This window comes from Podarcis liolepis (assembly GCF_965112155.1).
Source record: "Podarcis liolepis genome assembly, chromosome: 18".
Taxonomy (NCBI): Eukaryota; Metazoa; Chordata; class Lepidosauria; order Squamata; family Lacertidae; genus Podarcis; species Podarcis liolepis.
In genome coordinates, this window is record NC_139572.1 from 11001801 (window position 1) to 11021574 (window position 19774).

The 19774-nt window shown below is 48.6% G+C and overlaps 2 protein-coding genes and 1 long non-coding RNA gene across 5 annotated transcripts in view; 1 reads left to right on the plus strand and 2 right to left on the minus strand.

The window, feature by feature from the left end:
* The window catches only part of MEF2B (myocyte enhancer factor 2B), a 37666-nt gene that overhangs the window by 15499 nt on the left and 2393 nt on the right, over positions 1-19774 (plus strand). For 2 of the 3 annotated variants that reach the window (XM_083484037.1, XM_083484036.1), the window contains exons 2-8: positions 1697-1775; positions 2036-2239; positions 2928-3056; positions 3872-4040; positions 4803-4942; positions 6440-6551; positions 9297-9402. In XM_083484037.1, the coding sequence (XP_083340163.1) occupies positions 1722-1775; positions 2036-2239; positions 2928-3056; positions 3872-4040; positions 4803-4942; positions 6440-6551; positions 9297-9402 (914 nt within the window). In that variant the 5' untranslated portion in view covers positions 1697-1721. The remainder of the gene's footprint in view (positions 1-1696; positions 1776-2035; positions 2240-2927; positions 3057-3871; positions 4041-4802; positions 4943-6439; positions 6552-9296; positions 9403-19774) is intronic. The other variant, XM_083484038.1, reaches the window with a different exon arrangement.
* Positions 4924-19774, minus strand: part of LOC310697636 — a 45679-nt gene continuing 30828 nt past the window's right edge. The window contains exon 3 of the long non-coding RNA XR_014521122.1: positions 4924-5019. This is a non-coding gene — a long non-coding RNA (uncharacterized lncRNA). The remainder of the gene's footprint in view (positions 5020-19774) is intronic.
* Positions 11400-18337, minus strand: LOC310697175 (uncharacterized protein; the record flags this gene model as incomplete). The annotated part of the gene is made up of 8 exons (XM_083483497.1): positions 11400-11850; positions 12133-12209; positions 12314-12626; positions 12749-12825; positions 12959-13002; positions 13303-13364; positions 13585-13649; positions 18271-18337. 8 exons carry the CDS (start codon positions 18335-18337, stop codon positions 11797-11799), a joined length of 759 nt encoding a protein of 252 aa, XP_083339623.1. The 3' UTR covers positions 11400-11796.

A 19774-nucleotide genomic window follows, 5' to 3' on the forward strand; every position in this document is an offset into this window, starting at 1 on the left:
AGAGATTTGTATATTTCAGGTCATAGAATTGTAGAGCGGGACTGGATACCCAAAGCTCATCTAGTCCAGCCCCCCACGATGCGGGAATCACAGCTAAGGGAGAGATGTTGTGTGCCAGCTGCCCTGTGGTGCTGTGTTTCTACTTGCGATGAGTTTCCCCCGCTTTGGGGATCATGGAAGAAGAAAAGTCACTCACCCCCTGCTGTGGTACAGCCCCTTCTTGTCACCCTAAGGCTGTACCAGGACACAACAGATGTTTGTTTGTTTGTTTGTGATACTCTTAATGTTTGTATAATTGTTTAGTTTTCTTTCTAATTACTTTGCTCATTTGCTGCCTTGGGTCAGCTTTGGGAGGAAGGGCGAGAGAGAAATTTAAAATAATAATTTTCAGGTTTTGCAAAGGCTCCATCACAAATGCTGCAAGAGGGGCTGTTAACTGCAAGTCAGGGAAAAAACACCCTTTATTCAAGGTTTATAATTGCTACATGTCAGGCCCTGAGTGCAGATCTCTAGAGGCAGGGCTAGAGGACATCTGAGCATCTGAGACTAGGTGGCGGCTGCAGAGATGTTCTGCTGAAAGAATCACAACAGATAAAGGAAAACAATTTTCCACACAGCGCAACGTTAAACTGTGGAACTCACTGCTGCAGGAAGCAGCGACAGCCAACTTGGTTGGCTTTTAAGAAGGATTGGACTAATTCATGGAGGAGACAGCTATCGATGGCTGCTAGCCGCAGTGGTGATGCTCTGTCTCCAGCCAGTCTCTTCGCATGTTCCTATGGAACCTCCCAGTCCAGGGGCACTCTATCTGGCTCCCCAGGTTCTTTGGGGTATTTGGCCACTGCGAGAACAGGGGGCTGGACTGGGTGGGCCATGGGCCTGATCCAACAGACCCTTCTTACGTTATTTTAATGCTCTGACAAACGGACCTGGCTCCCCCCACAAGCTTGAAAAGGCAAAATGCCACCCCACGCTTTCCATTTTCACTAAAAGTCCGGTTTTGGGGAAGGAAGTGTCTTTGCAAGAAGTCCATGTTAAATTGGGCAACCTGATTTTGCAGCACGTGATTGAAACCTGCAAAAAAAACCCCAAAGGCCATCTGGAAGTTCCCTCATTATTAGGGCTGGGCAGGATCCGGTAACATAGTGATATATCAGCAGCTTAGGTAAAGGTAAAGGTAAAGGGACCCCTGACCATTAGGTCCAGTCGTGGCCGATTCCAAAGGAGCCGGCGTACAGCTTCCGGGTCATGTGCCCAGCAGGACTAAGCCGCTTCTGGAGAACCAGAGCAGCGCATGGAAACGCCGTTTACCTTCCCGCCAGAGCAGTACCTATTTATCTACTTGCACTTTGATGTACTTTCGAACTGCTAGGTGGGCAGGAGCAGGGACCGAGCAACGGGAGCTCACCCCGTCGCGGGGATTCAAACCGCCGACCTTCTGATCAGCAAGTCCTAGGCTCTGTGGTTTAACCCACAGCGCCATCCACGCCCCTATCAGCAGCTTAAATACCTCCGTATACTGAGAAAACACAATGTCTGGAAAGCATCCTCGGCTGCTTCTTCCTCCCTATCTCAAATTGTCTGAAACTGGCATCTCGATCTGAACGCCATACTGGTTTCAGAGAATTTGTCAGTATATCAACCCAGCTCTACCGTGTGTAAAATCATACATTTTTATTTTCTTTACCCTACAAAGCTGCCTCCATCTGCCCCGAATTGCAATGGGCCGGAAAAAGATCCAGATTAGTCGGATTTTGGACCAAAGGAATCGGCAGGTAAGCACTTTTTTAAAAAAACAAAAGCCAAAAAGAGTCTCTGTAGAGACTGGACCAAGGAGAGGAAGCCTCAGGCGCAAGGTCTGAATGTGGACCCCCAAAGCTCTCTGCCCGGCCCTCGTGAATCTCCTTAGGCCACACCTCCTCCCATGGCCACACCCCCGCTTCTTCAGCTGCAGCTCCTGCATTGTGTGGGGTTGGGATGGATGACCCCTGGGTGCCCCGTCCGACTCTGCGGTTCCACCACTCTCCCCTTCCAGGTCACGTTCACCAAGAGGAAGTTTGGGCTCATGAAGAAGGCGTATGAGCTCAGCGTCCTGTGCGACTGCGAGATCGCCCTCATCATCTTCAACAGCGCCAACCGGCTCTTCCAGTACGCCAGCACAGACATGGACAAAGTGCTTCTCAAATACACAGAGTATAGTGAGCCCCATGAAAGCCGGACCAACGCCGACATCCTGGAGGTAAAATGCATTTTTCATGGAATCCTAGAATTGCAGAGCTGCAAGGGGCCCCCAAGGGTCATCTAGTCCAACCCCCTGCAACGCAGGAATTTGAAAGTTGTTCTAAATGTTTTTCTGCTGTTGTTTTTTAATGCTATAGCCCACCGTACGTGCTGTGTTCACTAGCACCATCCACTTCAGTGCACCCTTTCCCCAAAATATATGCATTTTTGCAAACCTCAGTTGGGGTTGGGGTTTTGTACCATTCCGGAAAGGCCAAATTTGGTATGTTTTGGCTTTAAATGCAAACTGAACCGCTCACATTCCCTAGACTTAATAGAGAGAACAAACTGAGATATTGGAACGTTGCCAAAAAGCGACGTTCTGGGCACCTTTTCACTTTATATCTCTTTGCATTTAATATATTACGTTCTAACCTTGGAGGTCTGTTGGATTCATATTTACTTAAGTGTCCATTGATTAAAGCACTGCAAAAAATCAAATAAAAGCAACATCATTCATTGCATTCTATCGAGATATTTTTCCTGTTCTTGCTGTCTTATCCTTCTTGCACATTTGTGGGATGTGAACATCGTTTGCAGTTGGGGTCAGTATTATTTATGAGGAGGGTGGGCGTTTCGGGGGGGGGTTGTTGCTGATTGTTTGCCCCCCAACCCCAAACCTCCTGTCTGTCGCCTGCACTCCGTAGACCCTGAAAAGGAAGGGCTTGGGCATTGAAGGTCCCGACCTGGATCTGGAAGAAGCTCTGGAGCCAGCGAGGAAACTGAGGCGACTCGGCGAGGGTGTGGACCTCACTCTGGCCCAACCCAAGCTCTGTGTGAGTAACAGCTTTTAGGGAGAGAACGGGCACAGGATTCAGACCATTGATATTGCCGACACTATCAGCTGCCTTCTGGGTTTCAGGCAACAGGCAATTCCAGCTCTGCCTGGAAATTTAAAAGCATTTCTGAACCACTACATGCTCTAAATACTAGGTGCTAAGTTATACTCAGAGTAGAGCCCTTGAAATCAATAGACTTCCGTTCATCATTTGCTTCATTTTACTCTATTCCCCATCATGCATAAACCACTTGATTGTAAAGACAAACGCTAAGTGGTTTACAAAAGCAAAGCGAAACATTAAAATGACCCCAAGCAAGAGGCTTTTAAACTCAGGGTCAAAAAAAGAGGTCGGAATGGGCCAATATATATGTGGACTGGAGTGAGTGGCTTTTCTTCTTTAAGTCTTCAAAGTTCTTAACCAAGCTCAAGGTTGTTCTCTGAACCAGCCAGATGTTTAACTGAGAAGCAATCTCAGCCAGTGCATTATTTGAAAAATAAGACTTCAGGCCCCAAAATGGCAAGTAGACTTTCTGTTTTGGCCTTGGTTTGAAGAGTCATTTGGCACCTAGCTTATATATCTGAGTTTCTAACAGTGCATGCAACAGTATTTATGGGTTTGTAAAAGCTGGACAATGGCTGGCTCCTTAAACCCAGAGCACAGACTCCCTTGGCCTCCAGAGCTGGCTGGTTGCAGGTGGGAGAACACCCCATCCGCCTATTCCCCGGGTTCCGAGTTCAAGAGGCAGCCACAATTCTCAGCACCACACCTTTCCTTGGCTAAAGCTCTTTGTTGCTCCATCTTCCTTTCAGTCTGCACCTTCCCTCTCCAGCCTGGAAGGGGGGTCGATGAGGACTCCCCCCTCTGGGAGCGAAGGTGGGGCGGCCAGCCCCCGGGAGCCCCCTCACCACCAGAGCCACCTGCCAGCCCTCCCCAAGCATGCCACCCCTCCAGTGCGGTCTCCAGCGCCCCTGGGAGCAGGTATGTTGCGACCGCAGCAAGAGACCTTCATGGGCTGGGATTGGGGTCTGGGGCGGGTGCTTCTGAAACTCACCTGGGTGCACCAGGACCTGGGTTCGAATTCTCAGTCAACCATGAAACTCACGGGTTGGTTGGTTGTTGTTGGGATTGAAGGAAGGAGAGAACCACGTAGTACACCTTCAGCTCCATGGAGGGAAAAGGGGGGATATGAATGCAATAAACCGACAAACAAACATTTCCAAATGTTTTAAATAGCTGTTCAACTGTTTTCACTCATGGTCTTGCTGTTTTTGTTTTGCACACTGCTTCAAGTTGCTGGGTTTTTTAATTTTTATTTTATTCTGTGAACTGCCCTGAGGATCTTTTGATGAAGGGCAATATGTTGTTGTTGTTTTTGGTTATTTAAAATCAAGCAGCATATAAATTCCATGAGATAAAAAAAGAATGTAGATCATGTGCTTTGATTATTATTATTATTATTATTATTATTATTGCTAATTTTAATTATTTCCCCCCAATATTTTAAGTTGTTGTTCTTCCTGGTCTTTTCATATTCTTTTTGTAAACTGTTCATTTAGAAATAAATTTTAAAAAGTTGTCCACTAGCACCTTAGAGACCAACTAAATTTGTTCTGGGTATAAGCTTTCGTGTGCATGCGCACTTCTTTAAATACACATGCTCATTTAGAGTTCCTTTCCACAACCAAGCGGTATATGAGTTTTTGGACAGCCCCTCACTGGTCTGCTTTTCTGCCCCTGCAGGGATGGGCTACCCTCTCTTCTCCCACGGCAACCTGGGTCGGGCGTTGTCCAGCAAGCCCCCTCCTCCGCTTTACCTGGGGGCTGACCCCCGTCGAGGGGAAGGACCCCTGTCTGCTGGCAGGAGCCAGGTGGTGTCGGCCGTGAGTAGATTGTGGCTCATGAAGCCCCCGTCTCCTGGGTGGGGCGCTTTCTGGGGGTGCCAAGGCTGGGCATCTGCCTGCAGTGGGGTGGGGGAGAGGCAAGATAAGAATAATAGAATCGTAGATTTGGGAGGGACCCCGAGGGTCATCTAGTCCAACCCCCTGCAAGGCAGGAGTCTCAGCTAAAACATCCAGGAAAGATGGCCACCCAACCTCTACTGAAAATCCCCAAGCAGAGCCCACAACCTCCCAAGTGTGCGTTGCGCTGTTCAACAGCTCTTACTAAACAATTAAACCCCCGTGTTGCAAACAATTATCAGTAATATCCAAGGCAACACGATGACCAAGTACAATGCAATATCAATATAAACTATTTATATAATCTACCCAGAACATTGAACAATATGAAAAACCAATTAAACAGAAATCTTATAAATCTCTGAAATTCACAAAATGTGTACTCTTGATAGATTTTCTTGAAAACGTAGAACCAAATAAACATAAGTCTTATAAGTCTCTGAAAGAAGCAATGGGTCAGATTCTTATCTGATGAAAACAAGCCGTAAAGCTTTGTTTGAGGACGTCCAACGCTGCCAAAGTGGTCCGCAAACAGACGTGGTGAACAGTGATTCCGGATAGACCCACTCTTTCGTAGAATTCTTCTTCAGCACAGCAAAAGGATATAGAAATGTTTCATAAACCCATCTATATGGTGAATGGCATTGTATAACAACAATATCTGTGGAACAGTGGTCATAAAGTTATGTAACCACTGAATCTCCTTTCATGTAACTTGCAGCCATGGGTTCGAGTCCTCCCCTCCAGAGCAGGAGAAAACAAGCTTGCTCCTTCTTCTTAGTCTCCTCTTTTCCAAGCTAAACATCCCCCGCTCCTTCAACTGTTCCTCATCAGGCTTGGTTTCGACCCTTGATCATCTTGGTTGCCCTTCCGGCTGGTCAGCGTCCTTCTTAAACTGACCTGGCCAGAACTGGACACAGGACTCCAGGTGTGGTCTGACCAAGGCAGAATAGAGCAGGACTGTTACTTCCCTTGATCTGGTCACTAGACTTCTGTGGATGCCTCACTTTTTGGACAAGCGCAAACTCTTACATTTGTTCCTATTGATAAGCAAGGGGGCCACCACCTAATGAGTGCAGCCATTTGACATTTGACACTAAGCTGCCCGTCCTCATGATTCCACGCTGCACGGGGTCAGACTAGATGACCCTCGGATCCCTTCCAGCTCTACGGTTCTACGACTGATTTAATCTGAACCTAGGAAATTGTGTGCCTGGTGTTTCAGGCAGGGGATGTTCCCAGCCCTGCCTGGAAGGGCAGGCTCCGCCCCACGGTGCTGTGGTCCTTTTCCCCGTGGGGGACTTTGGTCTAGCATTTCAGTGGTGCTCTGTGAGAGGCCCTGCAGTCCCTGCTCCAACTTTGACTGGCGTGACCACTGAGTGGCACACTCCTGTGACCCTGGATTATCTCCCCGCACAGAGTTCCTTGTACCCTGGACTTCAGAGCACGAGTCCCGCCTTGTCTGCAGGAAGCACCTGTCTCCCAGGGCACGGGCTGCCCGGCTACTACTCCCTCTCCTCTAGCCACCCAGGTATGCTTTTGGTCAGCCAATCAGGCGTCATCTTGCTGAGGGCACTAGGGTGGGAACTGTGGAACTCCTGTCCTCAGGCCCAGACCTGTCCCCTAGGGAGCTTCTGGGAACTGTAGTTTGCCACCTCCTTTCTGAGCCCTGTTGGAGTGCAGTAAGCCTCCTTAAATCTCTCACCCAGCTAGCTCAGTATTGCTGACACAGACTGGCAGCGTCACTCTGGGGTTTCAGAGCTCCCCAGCCTCACCTGAAGAGACTGCCGGAAACAGAACCCAGGACTGTGTGCAAAGCCCTGAACTGCAACTCTTCCCTTAAAAGTTCCCAGTGCTACCCATGTTCTAAATCATGGGTGGGCAAACTAAGGCCCGGGGGCCGGATCTGGCCCAATCGCCTTCTCCATCCGGCCCATGGACAGTCCAGGAATCTGTGTGTTTTTACATGAGTAGAAGATGTCCTTTTATTTAAAATGCATCTCTGGGTTATTTGTGGGGCAAAGGAATTCGTTCTTTTTTTCCCTTTCCAAAATATAGTCCGGCCCCCCACAAGGTCTGAGGGACGGTGTACGGGCCCCCTGCTGAAAAAGTTTGCTGACCCCTGTTCTAAATAAAGACTGGAACAGAGGGAGAGGGAGAGAGAGGAAGGAAGGAAGGAAGGAAGGAAGGAAGGAAGGAAGGAAGGAAGGAAGGAAGGAAGGAAGGAAGGAAGATTGATTCAGAGCCAATTTGGAGAAAGGGGTGGGCCTGTAATTGTGGATATAATGGAGAAAACTCTATGCCAGAAGTTTTTAACGTGGGGGAATCCCCACCAAACATGAATAAATGAACTCAACTTTCCTCAGCCCTCCCAACATAATAGGGAAAGGGAGGGATTAATTTTTGCCAGCCTGACTGCTAATGACCAAAATCAAGATCTTCTTTTACCGGCAACTCAATATTCTCCGTGGAGGGGCTGCGTTATGTAATACATTTGATTGTTGAATTTGTTAAGTGTATGTTTAGAGTCAATGGATAAAACAAACACCATTTGATGTTCTGCTGGATGCATGTTTAATGGTTATTGGATTTGGAATTGTTTAAAAACCAGTAGCAGGCCCTCCAAGTGTCCCTGTTTTCCAGGGACGGTCCTGGATTGACAGAAGCCATCCCGGTTTCTGATTTGATCCTGGAATGTCCCACTTTTCCTTAGGGCATCCCTATTTCCAATGGCAAAATGTTGGAGGCAGTGGTAGGATGTCCCTGTTTTCCTCAGAGAAATGTTGGTGGGCATGGAATAGGGCACCTGTATTTTCATCAGATAAATGTTGGAGAATGTCCCTATTTTAATTGGATAAATGTTGGGGTGTATGCAATAAAAATTGGGTTGTTTTTTTAAAAAAAAAAGATTTCAGAGCAGATAATAGGAACAGCCTTATTCACACATTTCATAGTTAAACTGTGGAACTCCCTGCCACAGGAGGCAGTGATGGGCACCAAGCTGGATGGCTTTAAAAGAGGATTGGACAGATTCATGGATGGGGAGAGAGCTAGGTAAAGGTAAAGGGACCCCTGACTATTAGGTCCAGTCGTGACCGACTCTGGGGTTGCGGTGCCCATCTCGCTTTATTGGCCAAGGGAGCCGGCGTACAGCTTCCGGGTCATGTGGCCAGCATGACTAAGCCGCTTTTGGCGAACCAGAGCAGCGCACGGAAACGCTGTTTACCTTCCGCCGGAGCGGTACCTATTTATCTACTTGCACTTTGACGTCCTTTCGAACTGCTAGGTTGGCAGGAGCAGGGATGGAGCAACGGGAGCTCACCCCGTCGCGGGGATTCGAACCGCCGACCTTCTGATCGGCAAGTCCTAGGCTCTGTGGTTTAACCCACAGCGCCACCCGTGTCCCAGGGGAGAGAGCTACTGAGAGCTAATAGCCACAATGGCAATGCTCTACCCCCACAGCAGTGATGCTTCCGAACCCCAGTTACTGGAAACCTTAAAGGAGAATGCTCTGGTGCTCAAGCCCCGGTTGTGAGTTTTCCTGGAGGCTCTGGCTGGCTGCTGTGAGGACAGGGTGCTGGGGCACTTCTGGTTGAAATTGAATTGAAATACTTTATTGTCACTTGTACAACTTGTATACAGTGAGATTACAGAGCACCCCCACTCAGCTCACTTAGTCTTAATTCCCCTTGTTTACTGACACACACACACCAAACCCGAAAGTCAGTTGCCCTGTTGTTATCTTTTCATTCAGCAGCCTAACAGCCCGCGGATAGAAGCTGTTCTTTACCCTGTTGGTGCGACTAATCCTGCTTCTATATCTTCTGCCTGAGGGCAGGAGATCAAGAGGGTGTGAATCATCCCTGAGAATTTTCCTCACTCTCCTGAGGCAACGTTCTTCTGCAATGTCATCCAACAGATTCATGGGACAGCCCATAATATCTTGTGCTGTATTCACCACCCTCTGTAGGCACTTCCTATCAGTTGATGTCAAACCAGTGTACCACACCGTGACGCAGTAGGAAAGGACACTTTCTATTGGGGACTGGTAGAAGGAGATCATCAAATGTTGATTGACATTGTTCTGGTGGTCTTAAGGAGAGAAAGGCAGGGGTGCGCAGCAGCAGCAGCAGCAGCCCACAGCCCGAAATATTACCCCCTCCGCTAGCCCACAGGAGGTTTCATGTCCCAGCTGAGATCACGGTTGCTTCCCTCCCGTCTCCAGAGACCCTCAAATCCTGACGGTCTTCTTCTTTCCCCAACATCTGTCCTGCAGAGTTTGCCCCTGGTGATGGACCTTCGCACGCCTTCGGCCTGCAGGCGAGCGCAGTGTCCACTTGGCCGCACCGAGAGATGTCCGTTGCCTCCCACCCAGCGCTGGGGTAAGAGAGAACTGGGGACGGGGGGGGGGGGTGTCCTCAGCCTGGGAGAAGGGGCCTAGGCAGCGACCTACAACCTCCAAATACGCCTGGAAGTGCGAGCGTGTGTAACAGAGATACCCATATAAGCCGTGGGGTTATAGCCTGCTGAAGAGTCATTTATTACATTCATTTATTGAAGATATTTATACATACTGCTACTCATAACAAGAAATCAGAGTGCCACCCACGGCTGTATGTTTTCAAATTTCCTTTTTGTAACGTATATAAAGCAGAGAGAACGATGACAACAGCAAACAAAAGTCAAAAGGGTGAAAGCAAAACTGTAAAATAGGCACACAGGATGAGCACTGTTGTGTGTACGTTATAGTAGCAATGTCCGAGTAAAGGATATTAGTGTTGACTGATCATAGAATTATCAAGTTGGAAGGGACCCCCAGGGGCCATCTAGTCCAACCCCACTAGGCTCTGATGACCATTGGGTCATAAGAGGGCACACAACTGTTTGTATCTTTCTCCTCCTATTTACTGTTAATGAGACGGGAGTCGTGTTCATTTGAGTTACGATGTCCTGGTAAACGGAGCTTCAGCCAGCCTAGGTCAGAAACAAGGAGGTGTGCAAGTGGGACCTGCAAGTCAATGTTGCAGGGTGCTGTTCAGGGTGCCAGCCAGCTATGCTTTTTCCCTAGGATAATTCCTCCATGGTGTTTCGTTGTGTCAAGCCACCGCTACCCTAACAGGTGCTCAGTGTTCTGTAGTAACTTCATTGGGCTTTTGCGAGAAAAAGGCTTTTTTTCTTTTTACTTCTGCAGACCCCAAGACTGCTCGATACCTCTGTGTTTTGGTGTTGCATTGGTTTGATGTTAGTGTATAGGATTACAGTATTTATCCTTTGAAAGCATGGTCCAGGTACTCTCCATCACTGGCAGAGGAAGGGGGGGCGGGTCACCCTAGGTGACATCAATGAGTGGGGTGACAAAATGCAACTCGCCGCTGCCTATGGAACCGATCAGGGTTGAGTTGCATCGTGACGCGTTCCATTCCTGGTGATTGGCCAGGCTCCCCCTGCCCGTCCCGTCCATGTCCCGCCCTTGCCTCATGAACAGCAATATCCAAGGCACTCTCTGCAAAACCAAATAAACAGAAATCTTATAAATCTATGAAAGTCATAAAAAACAAAGCTTTACAGCTTGTTTTCACCAGAACAGAATCTGACCCGTTGCTTCTTTCAGAGACTTGCATAAGTCTACAAAGACTTTCAGAGACTTATTATAAGACTTATGTTTATTTGGTTCTCTGCTTTTCAAGAGAATCCACCAAGATGCACCTTTTGTGACTTCCATAGATTTAGAAGATTTGGTTTTGCACAGAGTGCATATTTCACATATTACATATTGTTCAATGTTCTGTATATATATATATATAGAGAGAGAGAGTTTATATTGACATCGCATTGTTGTATTTGGTCATCATGTTGCCTTGGATATTACTGGCGATTGTTTGCAACACTAGGGTCTAATTCTTTGGTTACTTATTGCCTCATGAGCAACAGCACATCTTCAAGCGCAGCCCCACACACACACACACACACACACACACACAGACACTTGGGGGGGGGGACATTCTGCCAAGCCTTCCCCAAGCCGCTGGGGTAAGCGGGGGGGGGGGGGGAGGAGCTGTGCTTCTTTGACTCATGGTCTAGTTGTACATTTTCCAAGAAAAAAACTTTTCAGAAATTCACCGAAGTTTCCAGGTGGATTACTTCCCATAGGAGAAACAGAGTTATCAGCACGACTTTCTTTTTCTTTTTCTTTCTTTTTTTCGGTTCTACCAGACATGTTTACACAAAATTCCCCTTTTAAGTTAGTGATTCATACTTCCTGCAATAAACTATTTTAAGGAGCCGCTTTGGCAAAGAATGGAATGAAACAACCAATCATTATAATAAAAACAAAGCCAAATATATACCACAATCACAGCTGATTTTCAAACCAACACATTTCACATCACAACACATCACAAGGAATGATCTTAAAGCGTCAAGAGGGATGAAGCGTCCGGGCCTGAGGAAAGCGGCAGGGTGCGGGGGCCGGCTTGTGGACTCTGGCCAGTCAACGCAACTCCGCTCCGAGCGGCGCTCTCTGAGGGCAACACGACTGGCTTGTGGGAGAAGAAGACTCGCTTTAGCCCAGGTCTGTCCTCCTTGCCCAAACCTTGAGCACTGCATTCCTTATCAGCCATAGCTCCGCCTTATCCATTTCTGTACTGCTTCCATGTTATTTTGATACCAACTCTCGTAGGAACGCCATGATTTTAAGTCAGAGAGTTGGTCTGGAAGTCTGGAGCAGGGTGTTCTCCCCGCTCCATGCAAATTCTCCCTTCTTCCTCTTACCTGTATTATTTGCGGGGAGGGGGTTTCAGCAGCAGCCGCAGCGGTGCAGAAGCCATACCCTGCAAGAAAGAAGGAATCCCTGAATGTGTGAATGGTCTGTCACTGACCAAACGACCAGGGACGGGGCTTCAAGAAGTCATTGCAGGAAGTCCCAGGTGAGCAGAGGGCTCTTGGGCTCGAATCCTGTTTGTGGCCAGGGGCGTACTGTTGGGGGGCAGGGGGGCGGGCTGCCCTAGGTGCCATCCTGAAGGGGGGGTGACATTCCGGCACACACCCTGCCCGCACCGCCCAAACCCGCAAATCGCGAGCAGCAAAGCAATGAAATCCCCCTGTCCCCTTACCTGTGAGGCGAGAGGCCGTTGTCTCGGCTCCAGACCCTCCCGGGATGCGGCGGCTCCCAGGCTGAGCCTTCTCCTCGCTGCAAGACAAAGGGAGACATCAGCCGGCGCCCGGCTCCCAGCTACGTGAGCCCCAGTCTGGGGCAGGAGGGTGGGGACCTGGAAAGGGGGCATTTCCTCCTACCTGATCTTATTAATTGCCCCACCCTGAACTCCTCCGCACGGGCGTCTGGGCTCCTTCCCGACCTGCCTGGCACAGAGGCAGCAGCCAAAGTCTCCCCCGCTTCCGGAATCACCCTGGAGGCGTTTTTGATGGGGGGAAACCTTGGCTGCTGCTTCTGCGCCAAGCGAGGCCAGGAAGGAGCCATGCCCGTGCGGAGAAGCGAGGGAAGGTGAGGCAGGCGAGGATCAGGCTCAGGCTCTGGGAACCGCCGCGATGTTCTGTCATTTTTGATCCCGGGAGCAGGTGCTGGAGCCTCATCCCTGGAGGTGTGGTCCTGTGGAGGAAGCAGAAAGCATCTGATGAGAAGGGGCTGGGGCGGATGAAAAACTACAGCCCCATTTTTGATGACCCCCCCCAAAGAAGTCCCACAAGGACTCCTTCCTTCTGTCCCAGTACCTGATGTTCGCCACGTTCGCCACATCCCTCCAGGGATTTCGCCAGTGCGAAGTAGATGTTAGGGAAAGGCTCCCTCCCTGCAAAGGAAATGGAGGAATCAGCAAGCGCCTGGATCCCAGATGATAGCACCAGTCTGGCGCATGAGGGAGGGGGGACACAGGAAGGAAGCATTCCTAAAATATGGGGCACTCTGTTGGCATTTCCACTTACCTGAAGTGGGAGCCTTTCCCCCTTCGTACTGGCGGGCCTCTCGCCTAAGGAAGAAAGAAGTTCTGTTAGTCTGATTGCTTGGAGGAGTTGGAACCAAATAAATATACAGATGATAATATTCATTATTATCACCTCGATATTTAGACATGTTGATGGACAAATTTTGGAGTCGATTTTGTGCCCCACCCCTCACCTCCACCCCTGGCAGGGGCCCACCTCACCACCCCCTAGCTAGGGCCCTGCCTGGACTACAGAGAAACCCTCTTCATAAAAGTACAGGATCTCTAAATCCGGCCTAGGATCACTGGGGAACACTTCCCCTGCCACACAAGGTCACAACATACCTCCGGATTTGGCTGCGTTTCCCTGCACCGCTGGGCTGCTGCTGCTTCCCCAAACCCTGGCCCTGCAAAGGAAGAAGGACATTGTTCTCTCTAGGGGGGCAGAACAAGCACCCCTGCCAGCCTGCTCCTGCCTGGGCACCTGACCCCTGGCTTGGAAGGAGGGGAGCAAGGGGCTGGGGCGAGACCAGCCTGCAACCCCCCAACCCAGCCCTGTTTCACACAGGTCAGCGCCATGACCTCCCTGCACATGTGGGGAATGGATTCCCCATGGAATTAACTTACCACAATCTCCAATGGTTGACTCCAGTTGACTCCATCCTCCTTCACTGTTTTCCGCCTCTTTTGTCCTAGGAGACAGAAAGGAAAATAAAAAACAGAGGAAGAGGTTACAGGTGGGAAATGTCCGAGAATCCCAAAGTTTAAATTCAGAGACCTAGACTCAGGATCCAGCCTGGACCTCAACCTTTCCCTGTTTCCTCCCTGTGTCCTATTAAAGATTGTAAGCCCCTCGGGGCAGGGACCTTTTGATCAAGGGTCACGCGCAGTGATGGTGCAAAGAAATAATAGGAGAGTAATTTCACCAGGCTCCTGCCCCATGCAAGCTGAAGCCTGCTAGGTGCCTTTCCCTGAATACTCCAAATCTTCCACATCCTACCATTTATTTCTTTCTAGGGTTTAGAGGTGTCCCCTACAAATTCAGAACAGTCTTTTGCCAACGCATGATAATAAAGTGAATAAGTTTGGAACAGAGTAGTTGCTTTGGGTTCCTTTATGGATCACTGCCTTGCCGTGGCGAAGGGGCTTGAATAACTCAGAGAAGCTATGAGCCATGCAGGGCCACCCAAGATGGACAGGTCATAGTGGAGAGTTTTGACCAAACATGATCCACCTGGAGCAGGAACCGGCGAGCCACTCCAGTATCCCTGCCAAGAAAACTCCATGGACAAAGACAACAGGCATATAAAAGTTATGACGCTGGAAGATGAGTCCCTCAGGTCGGAAGGCGTCCAACATGCTACTGAGGAAGAGCGGAGGACAAGTACAAGTAGATCCAGAGCTGATGAAGCGGCTGGGCCAAAGCCAAAAGGACACTCAGTTGCGGATATGCCTGGAAGCGAAAGGAAAATCCAATGCTGTAAAGAAAAATATTGCATAGGAACCTGGAATGTAAGAACCATGAACTTTGGTAAGCTGGATGTGGTCAAAAATGAGATGGCAAGAATAAATATTGACATCCTGGGCATCAGTGAACTAAAATGGACGGGAATGGGCGAATTCAGTTCGGATGACCATTATATCTACTACTGTGGGCAAGAATCCTGTAAAAGAAATGGAGTGGCCCTCATAGTCAACAAAAGAGTGATGAAAGCTGTACTGGGATGCAGTCTCAAAAATGATGGAATGATCTCAATACGAATCCAAGGCAGACCTTTCAACATCACAGTAATCCAAGTTTATGCACCAACTACTGGTGCTGAAGAAACTGAAATTGACCAATTCTATGAAGACTTACAACACCTTATTGAAGTGACACCAAAGAAGGATGTTCTTCTCATTATAGGGGATTGGAATGCTAAAGTAGGGAGTCAAGAGATAAAAGGAACAACTGGCAAGTTTGACCTTGGAGATCAAAACGAAGCAGGGCAAAGGCTAATAGAGTTCTGTCAAGAGAACAAGCTGGTCATCACAAACACGCTTTTCCAACAACACAAGAGACAACTCTACACATGGACATCCCCAGATGGGCAGCATCGAAATCAGATTGATTATATTCTCTGCAGCCAAAGATGGAGAAGCTCTATACAGTCAGCAAAAACAAGACCTGGAGCTGACTGTGGCTCAGATCATCAGCTTCTTATAGCAAAATTCAAGCTTAAACTGAAGAAAGTAGGAAAAACCACTGGGCTAGTAAGATACAATCTAAATCAAATCCCTTATGAATACACAGTGGAAGTGAGGAACAGGTTTAAGGATGTAGATTTGGTGGACAGAGTGCCTGAAGAACTATGGATGGAGGCTCGCAACATTATACAGGAGGCAGCAACTAAAACCATCCCAATGAAAAGGGAATGCAAGAAAGCAAAGTGGCTGTCCAATGAGGCCTTACAAATAGCGGGGGAGAGAAAGCAAGCAAAATGCGAGGGGGATAGTGAAAGATACAGGAAAGTGAATGCAGATTTCCAAAGAATAGCAAGGAGAGACAAGAAGGCCTTCTTAAATGAGCAATGCAAAGAAATAGAGGAAAACAATAGAATGGGAAAAACGAGAGATCTGTTCAAGAAAATGGGAGATATGAAAGGAACATTTCGTTCAAAGATTACCAAGGACAAAAGTGGTAAGGACCAAACAGAAGCAGAAGACATCAAGAAGAGGTGGCAGGAATACACAGAGGAATTATACCAGAAAGATATGGATGTCTCGTACACCCCAGGTAGTGGGGTTGCTGACCTTGAGCCAGACATCCTGGAGAGTGAAGTCAAATGGGCCTTAGAAAACACTGCAAATAACAAGGCCAGTGGAAGTGATGATATCCAGCTGAACTATTAAATTTTTTAAAAGAAGCTTCTGTTAAGGTGCTACACTCAATATGCCAGCAAGTTTGGAAAACTCAGCAGTGGTCAGAGGATTGGAGAAGATCAGTCTACATCCCAATCCCAAAGAAAGGCAGTGCCAAAGAATGCTCCAACCACCGCACAATTGCACTCATTTCACACGCTAGGAAGGTTATGCTTAAAATTCTACAAGGCAGGCTTAAGCAGTATGTGGACCGAGAACTCCCAGAAGTGCAAGCTGGATTTCGAAGGGGCAGAGGAACCAGAGACCAGAGATATGCAGATGACACAACCTTGATGGAAGAAAGTGAGGAGGAATTAAATAACCTTTTAATGATGGTGAAAGAGGAGAGCGTAAAATATGGTCTGAAGCTCAACATCAAAAAAGCTAAGATCATGGCCACTGGTCCCATCACCTCCTGGCAAATAGAAGGGGGAGAAATGGAGGCAGTGAGAGATTTTACTTTCTTGGGCTCCATGATCACTGCAGATGGTGACAGCAGTCATGAAATTAAAAGACACCTGCTTCTTGGGGGGAAAAGCAATGACAAACCTGGACAGCATCTTAAAAAGCAGAGACATCACCTTGCCAACAAAGGTCTGTATAGTTAAAGCTATGGTTTTCCCAGTAGTGATGTATGGAAGTGAGAGCTGGACCATAAAGAAGCCAAAGAATGGATGCTTTTGAATTCTGTTGCTGGAGGAGACTCTTGAGAGTCCCATGGACTGCAAGAAGATCAAACCTCTCCATTCTGAAGGAAATCAGCCCTGAGTGCTCACTGGAAGGACAGATCCTGAAGCTGAGGCTCCAAGACTTTGGCCACCTCATCACAAGAGAAGACTCCCTGGAAAAGACCTTGATGCTGGGAATGATGGAGGGCACAAGGAAAAGGGGACGACAAAGGGTGAGATGGTGGGAGTGTTCTGGAAGCTACCAGCATGAGTTTGACCAAACTGTGGGAGGCAGTGGAAGACAGGAGTGCCTGGCGTGCTCTGGTCCAGGGGGTCACAAAGAGGCGGACACGACTGAATGACTAAACAACAATAACAAGTTGCTTTGGGAGACGATAATCAGGCATAGCCCAGTTCTGTGAAGCTTGGAGGTGGGGTGTGAGGCATCTGGGCTTTAGCAGTACAGTGGTACCTCGGGTTAAGAACTTAATTCGTTCTGGAGGTCCATTCTTAACCTGAAACTGTTCTTAACCTGAAGTACCACTTTAGCTAATGGGGCTTCCCACTGTCACCGTGCCACCGTTGCGCAATTTGTGTCCTCATCCTGAAGCATCCTGAAGCAAAGTTCTTAACCTGAGGTACCATTTCTGCAGAAGCCAAGCCCTGGCTCAATGGCTCACCTGAATAAAGGGAATCCTCCTGCCGCCCCCTTCTTTCATCACTGAACCGCCACATCCTGACAGCAATGGTGGCTGTTCTGCTGCTTCTCAGTCCAGCTCAGCTTCAGCCCCCCCCCTCGTGCCCCCTTCTAGAACCCACCGCTCTCAACTGACTCTCACCTGCCCCTCCCTTCAAACTCCCTTTCCAAGCCTCCTTCCATCTTCCGTCTCCACCAGAATTCCACTCTCTCTCTTCCCCCTCCCTCCCTGCTTGACATTCCCTTTGGAACTGTAATAGCATCACTTCCATTGCCATATTGCAGAAAAGGGGAAGGGGGGCTGGTGGGGAAATGTCTGGGAATCCCAAAGTCAAAGACTCTGACTTATGTGTCTCAGGAGGACTCGGGATCCACCCTGAACCTCAACCATTCTCTGTTCCCTCCCTGTGTCATACAAAAGATTGTACACCCCTTGGGGCAGGGACCTTTTTGTCAAGGTTGTAGTTCCAGGTAGGTAGCCGTGTTGGTCTGCCATAATCAAAACATAATAAAAAAAATTCCTTCCAGTAGCACCTTAGAGACCAACTAAGTTTGTTATTGGTATGAGCTTTCGTGTGCATGCAGATATCTGAAGGTATCTGAAGAAGTGTGCATGCACACAAATGCTCATACCAATAACAAACTTAGTTGGTCTCTAAGGAGCTACTGGAAGGAATTCTTTGCTTTTTATCAAGAGTCACATGTAGCGATGGTGCAAAGAAATAATAAAAAAACAAATCTCACTAGGCTCCTGCCCCGTGCAAGCTGTAGCCCAACAGAAGCCTTTCCCTTAAAACCAAAGGCTGTGTACACACCATCCATTTGGGGCTCTTGCAGCGTGAAAAGGGGCTAATTCTGCACAGCTGCATTGCTGAGAGGCAGGGACCTGGCAAGCTATCGATAGCTGTCAACAAGTCAAGCCAAGGAGCCAAGCCCCGTGCGCCAGTGACGGGTGACACTAATAATAATAATAATAATAATAATAATAATAATAATAATAATAATAATAAATAATAATATGCCCCTCTTCTCCTCTGGGCCTCCTACCTTCAGCATTCATCTTTCTCTGCAAATCTCTCACCAACATCTGACAGGCATCCCCCTTGCAGGGCATTATCAGGCTTGCTTGCAAAGCAGCACTTTGTGACATCAGCTGGCAAACGGGCCAGGCTGCTGGGTTGTCGGGCAACTGAATGAAGAAAAATAAAACCAGGGGGGGTCAATGTGTGCTGGGATGAGGCCCCCGTGGGTCAGGCCAGAGGGGGCTGTTGGGGGGTGTGGTTGTGCCTCCCCTTCATCTGCATCTTGCTCCCCCACCCGTTCCTTCAGCTGCTCGAGAGAATCAGAGCATGGCAGAGTTGGAAGGGGTGCCAAGGGGCATCTAGTCCAACCCCCGGCAGTGCAAGGATCCTGCCCACAGCCAGCTCCTGGCTGGGCTCCACACTCCCACCACCTTCTTCCCAGCCGGATGCACAGACCCCTTGCCCTTCTGCATGGGGTGGAGAAAGGGGAGAGAGAGAGGTTTTGCTCCCTGTCCCTCCGGACATGGATATGAGAGCCCTGTCAATATCTCAAGGGCGTCCCAGGGAGGAAGCTTGTCTTCTCCTGCTCCAGAGGCCCTCAGGACCTGAAGCCTTCAAGCGACCAGAAAGGAGATTCCGACTCCAGGAAGAACTTTCTGGCAGCAAGAGCTGCTTGACAGTGGGAGGAAATCCCTCGGAAGGTGGTCGACTCTCCTTCCTTGGAGGTTTTTCAGCAGAGCTTGGACAGCCACCTGCCATGGGTTCTTGAGTTGAGATTCCTGCATTGCAGGGGGTTGGACTAGATGACCCTTGGGGTCCCTCACAACTCTACAGTTCTAGGGTGCTATGATTTAAAGTGCATCCAGTGAGCAGTTAAAGCACATGACGTCCCCCAAATGATGCTGGGCATTGCAGATTCCCTCTCACAGACCTACAAATCCCAGAACCCCTTACAAACTACAGTTCCCAGGATCCTTTGGGGGACAACACCTGCTTCTTAGAACAGGGAGGGGTAAAATATTGCTGCCTCCCCTGGATGTCCATTTCCAAAATAGAAGATAAAAAACAAAATAAAACCTACATACAGCAAGAGTGTTTTGTGTTGTGCAGGCTCCTATGTGCCAATAGCTTTAGATACCTATGAGGTCCATAAATTACCAGGTAGCATATATTCAACACAAAAAACAGCGGCAATTTGTTGTTGACAAAGGACAGCTGGACGTATAAAGGGCCCCTTTACCTTCAGGAGGTGAGGGCCTCATCAAAACTAAATCCAGCCCTGCGTCGTATGTTTGGCTTCCAATGAACATTCACAAACGACTAAACAACAACAACACACACACACACACACACACACACACACACACATATATATATACGCACACACATACCGTATTTTTCGCCCTATAGGACGCACCGTCCCATAAGGCGCACCTAGTGTTTTGGGGGGGAAATAAAGGGGAAAAAATTATTTCCCCCCCAGGCGTGGGGCTGGGGCGGCCCGAGCTTCCCCCGACCCCAGCCCCCAA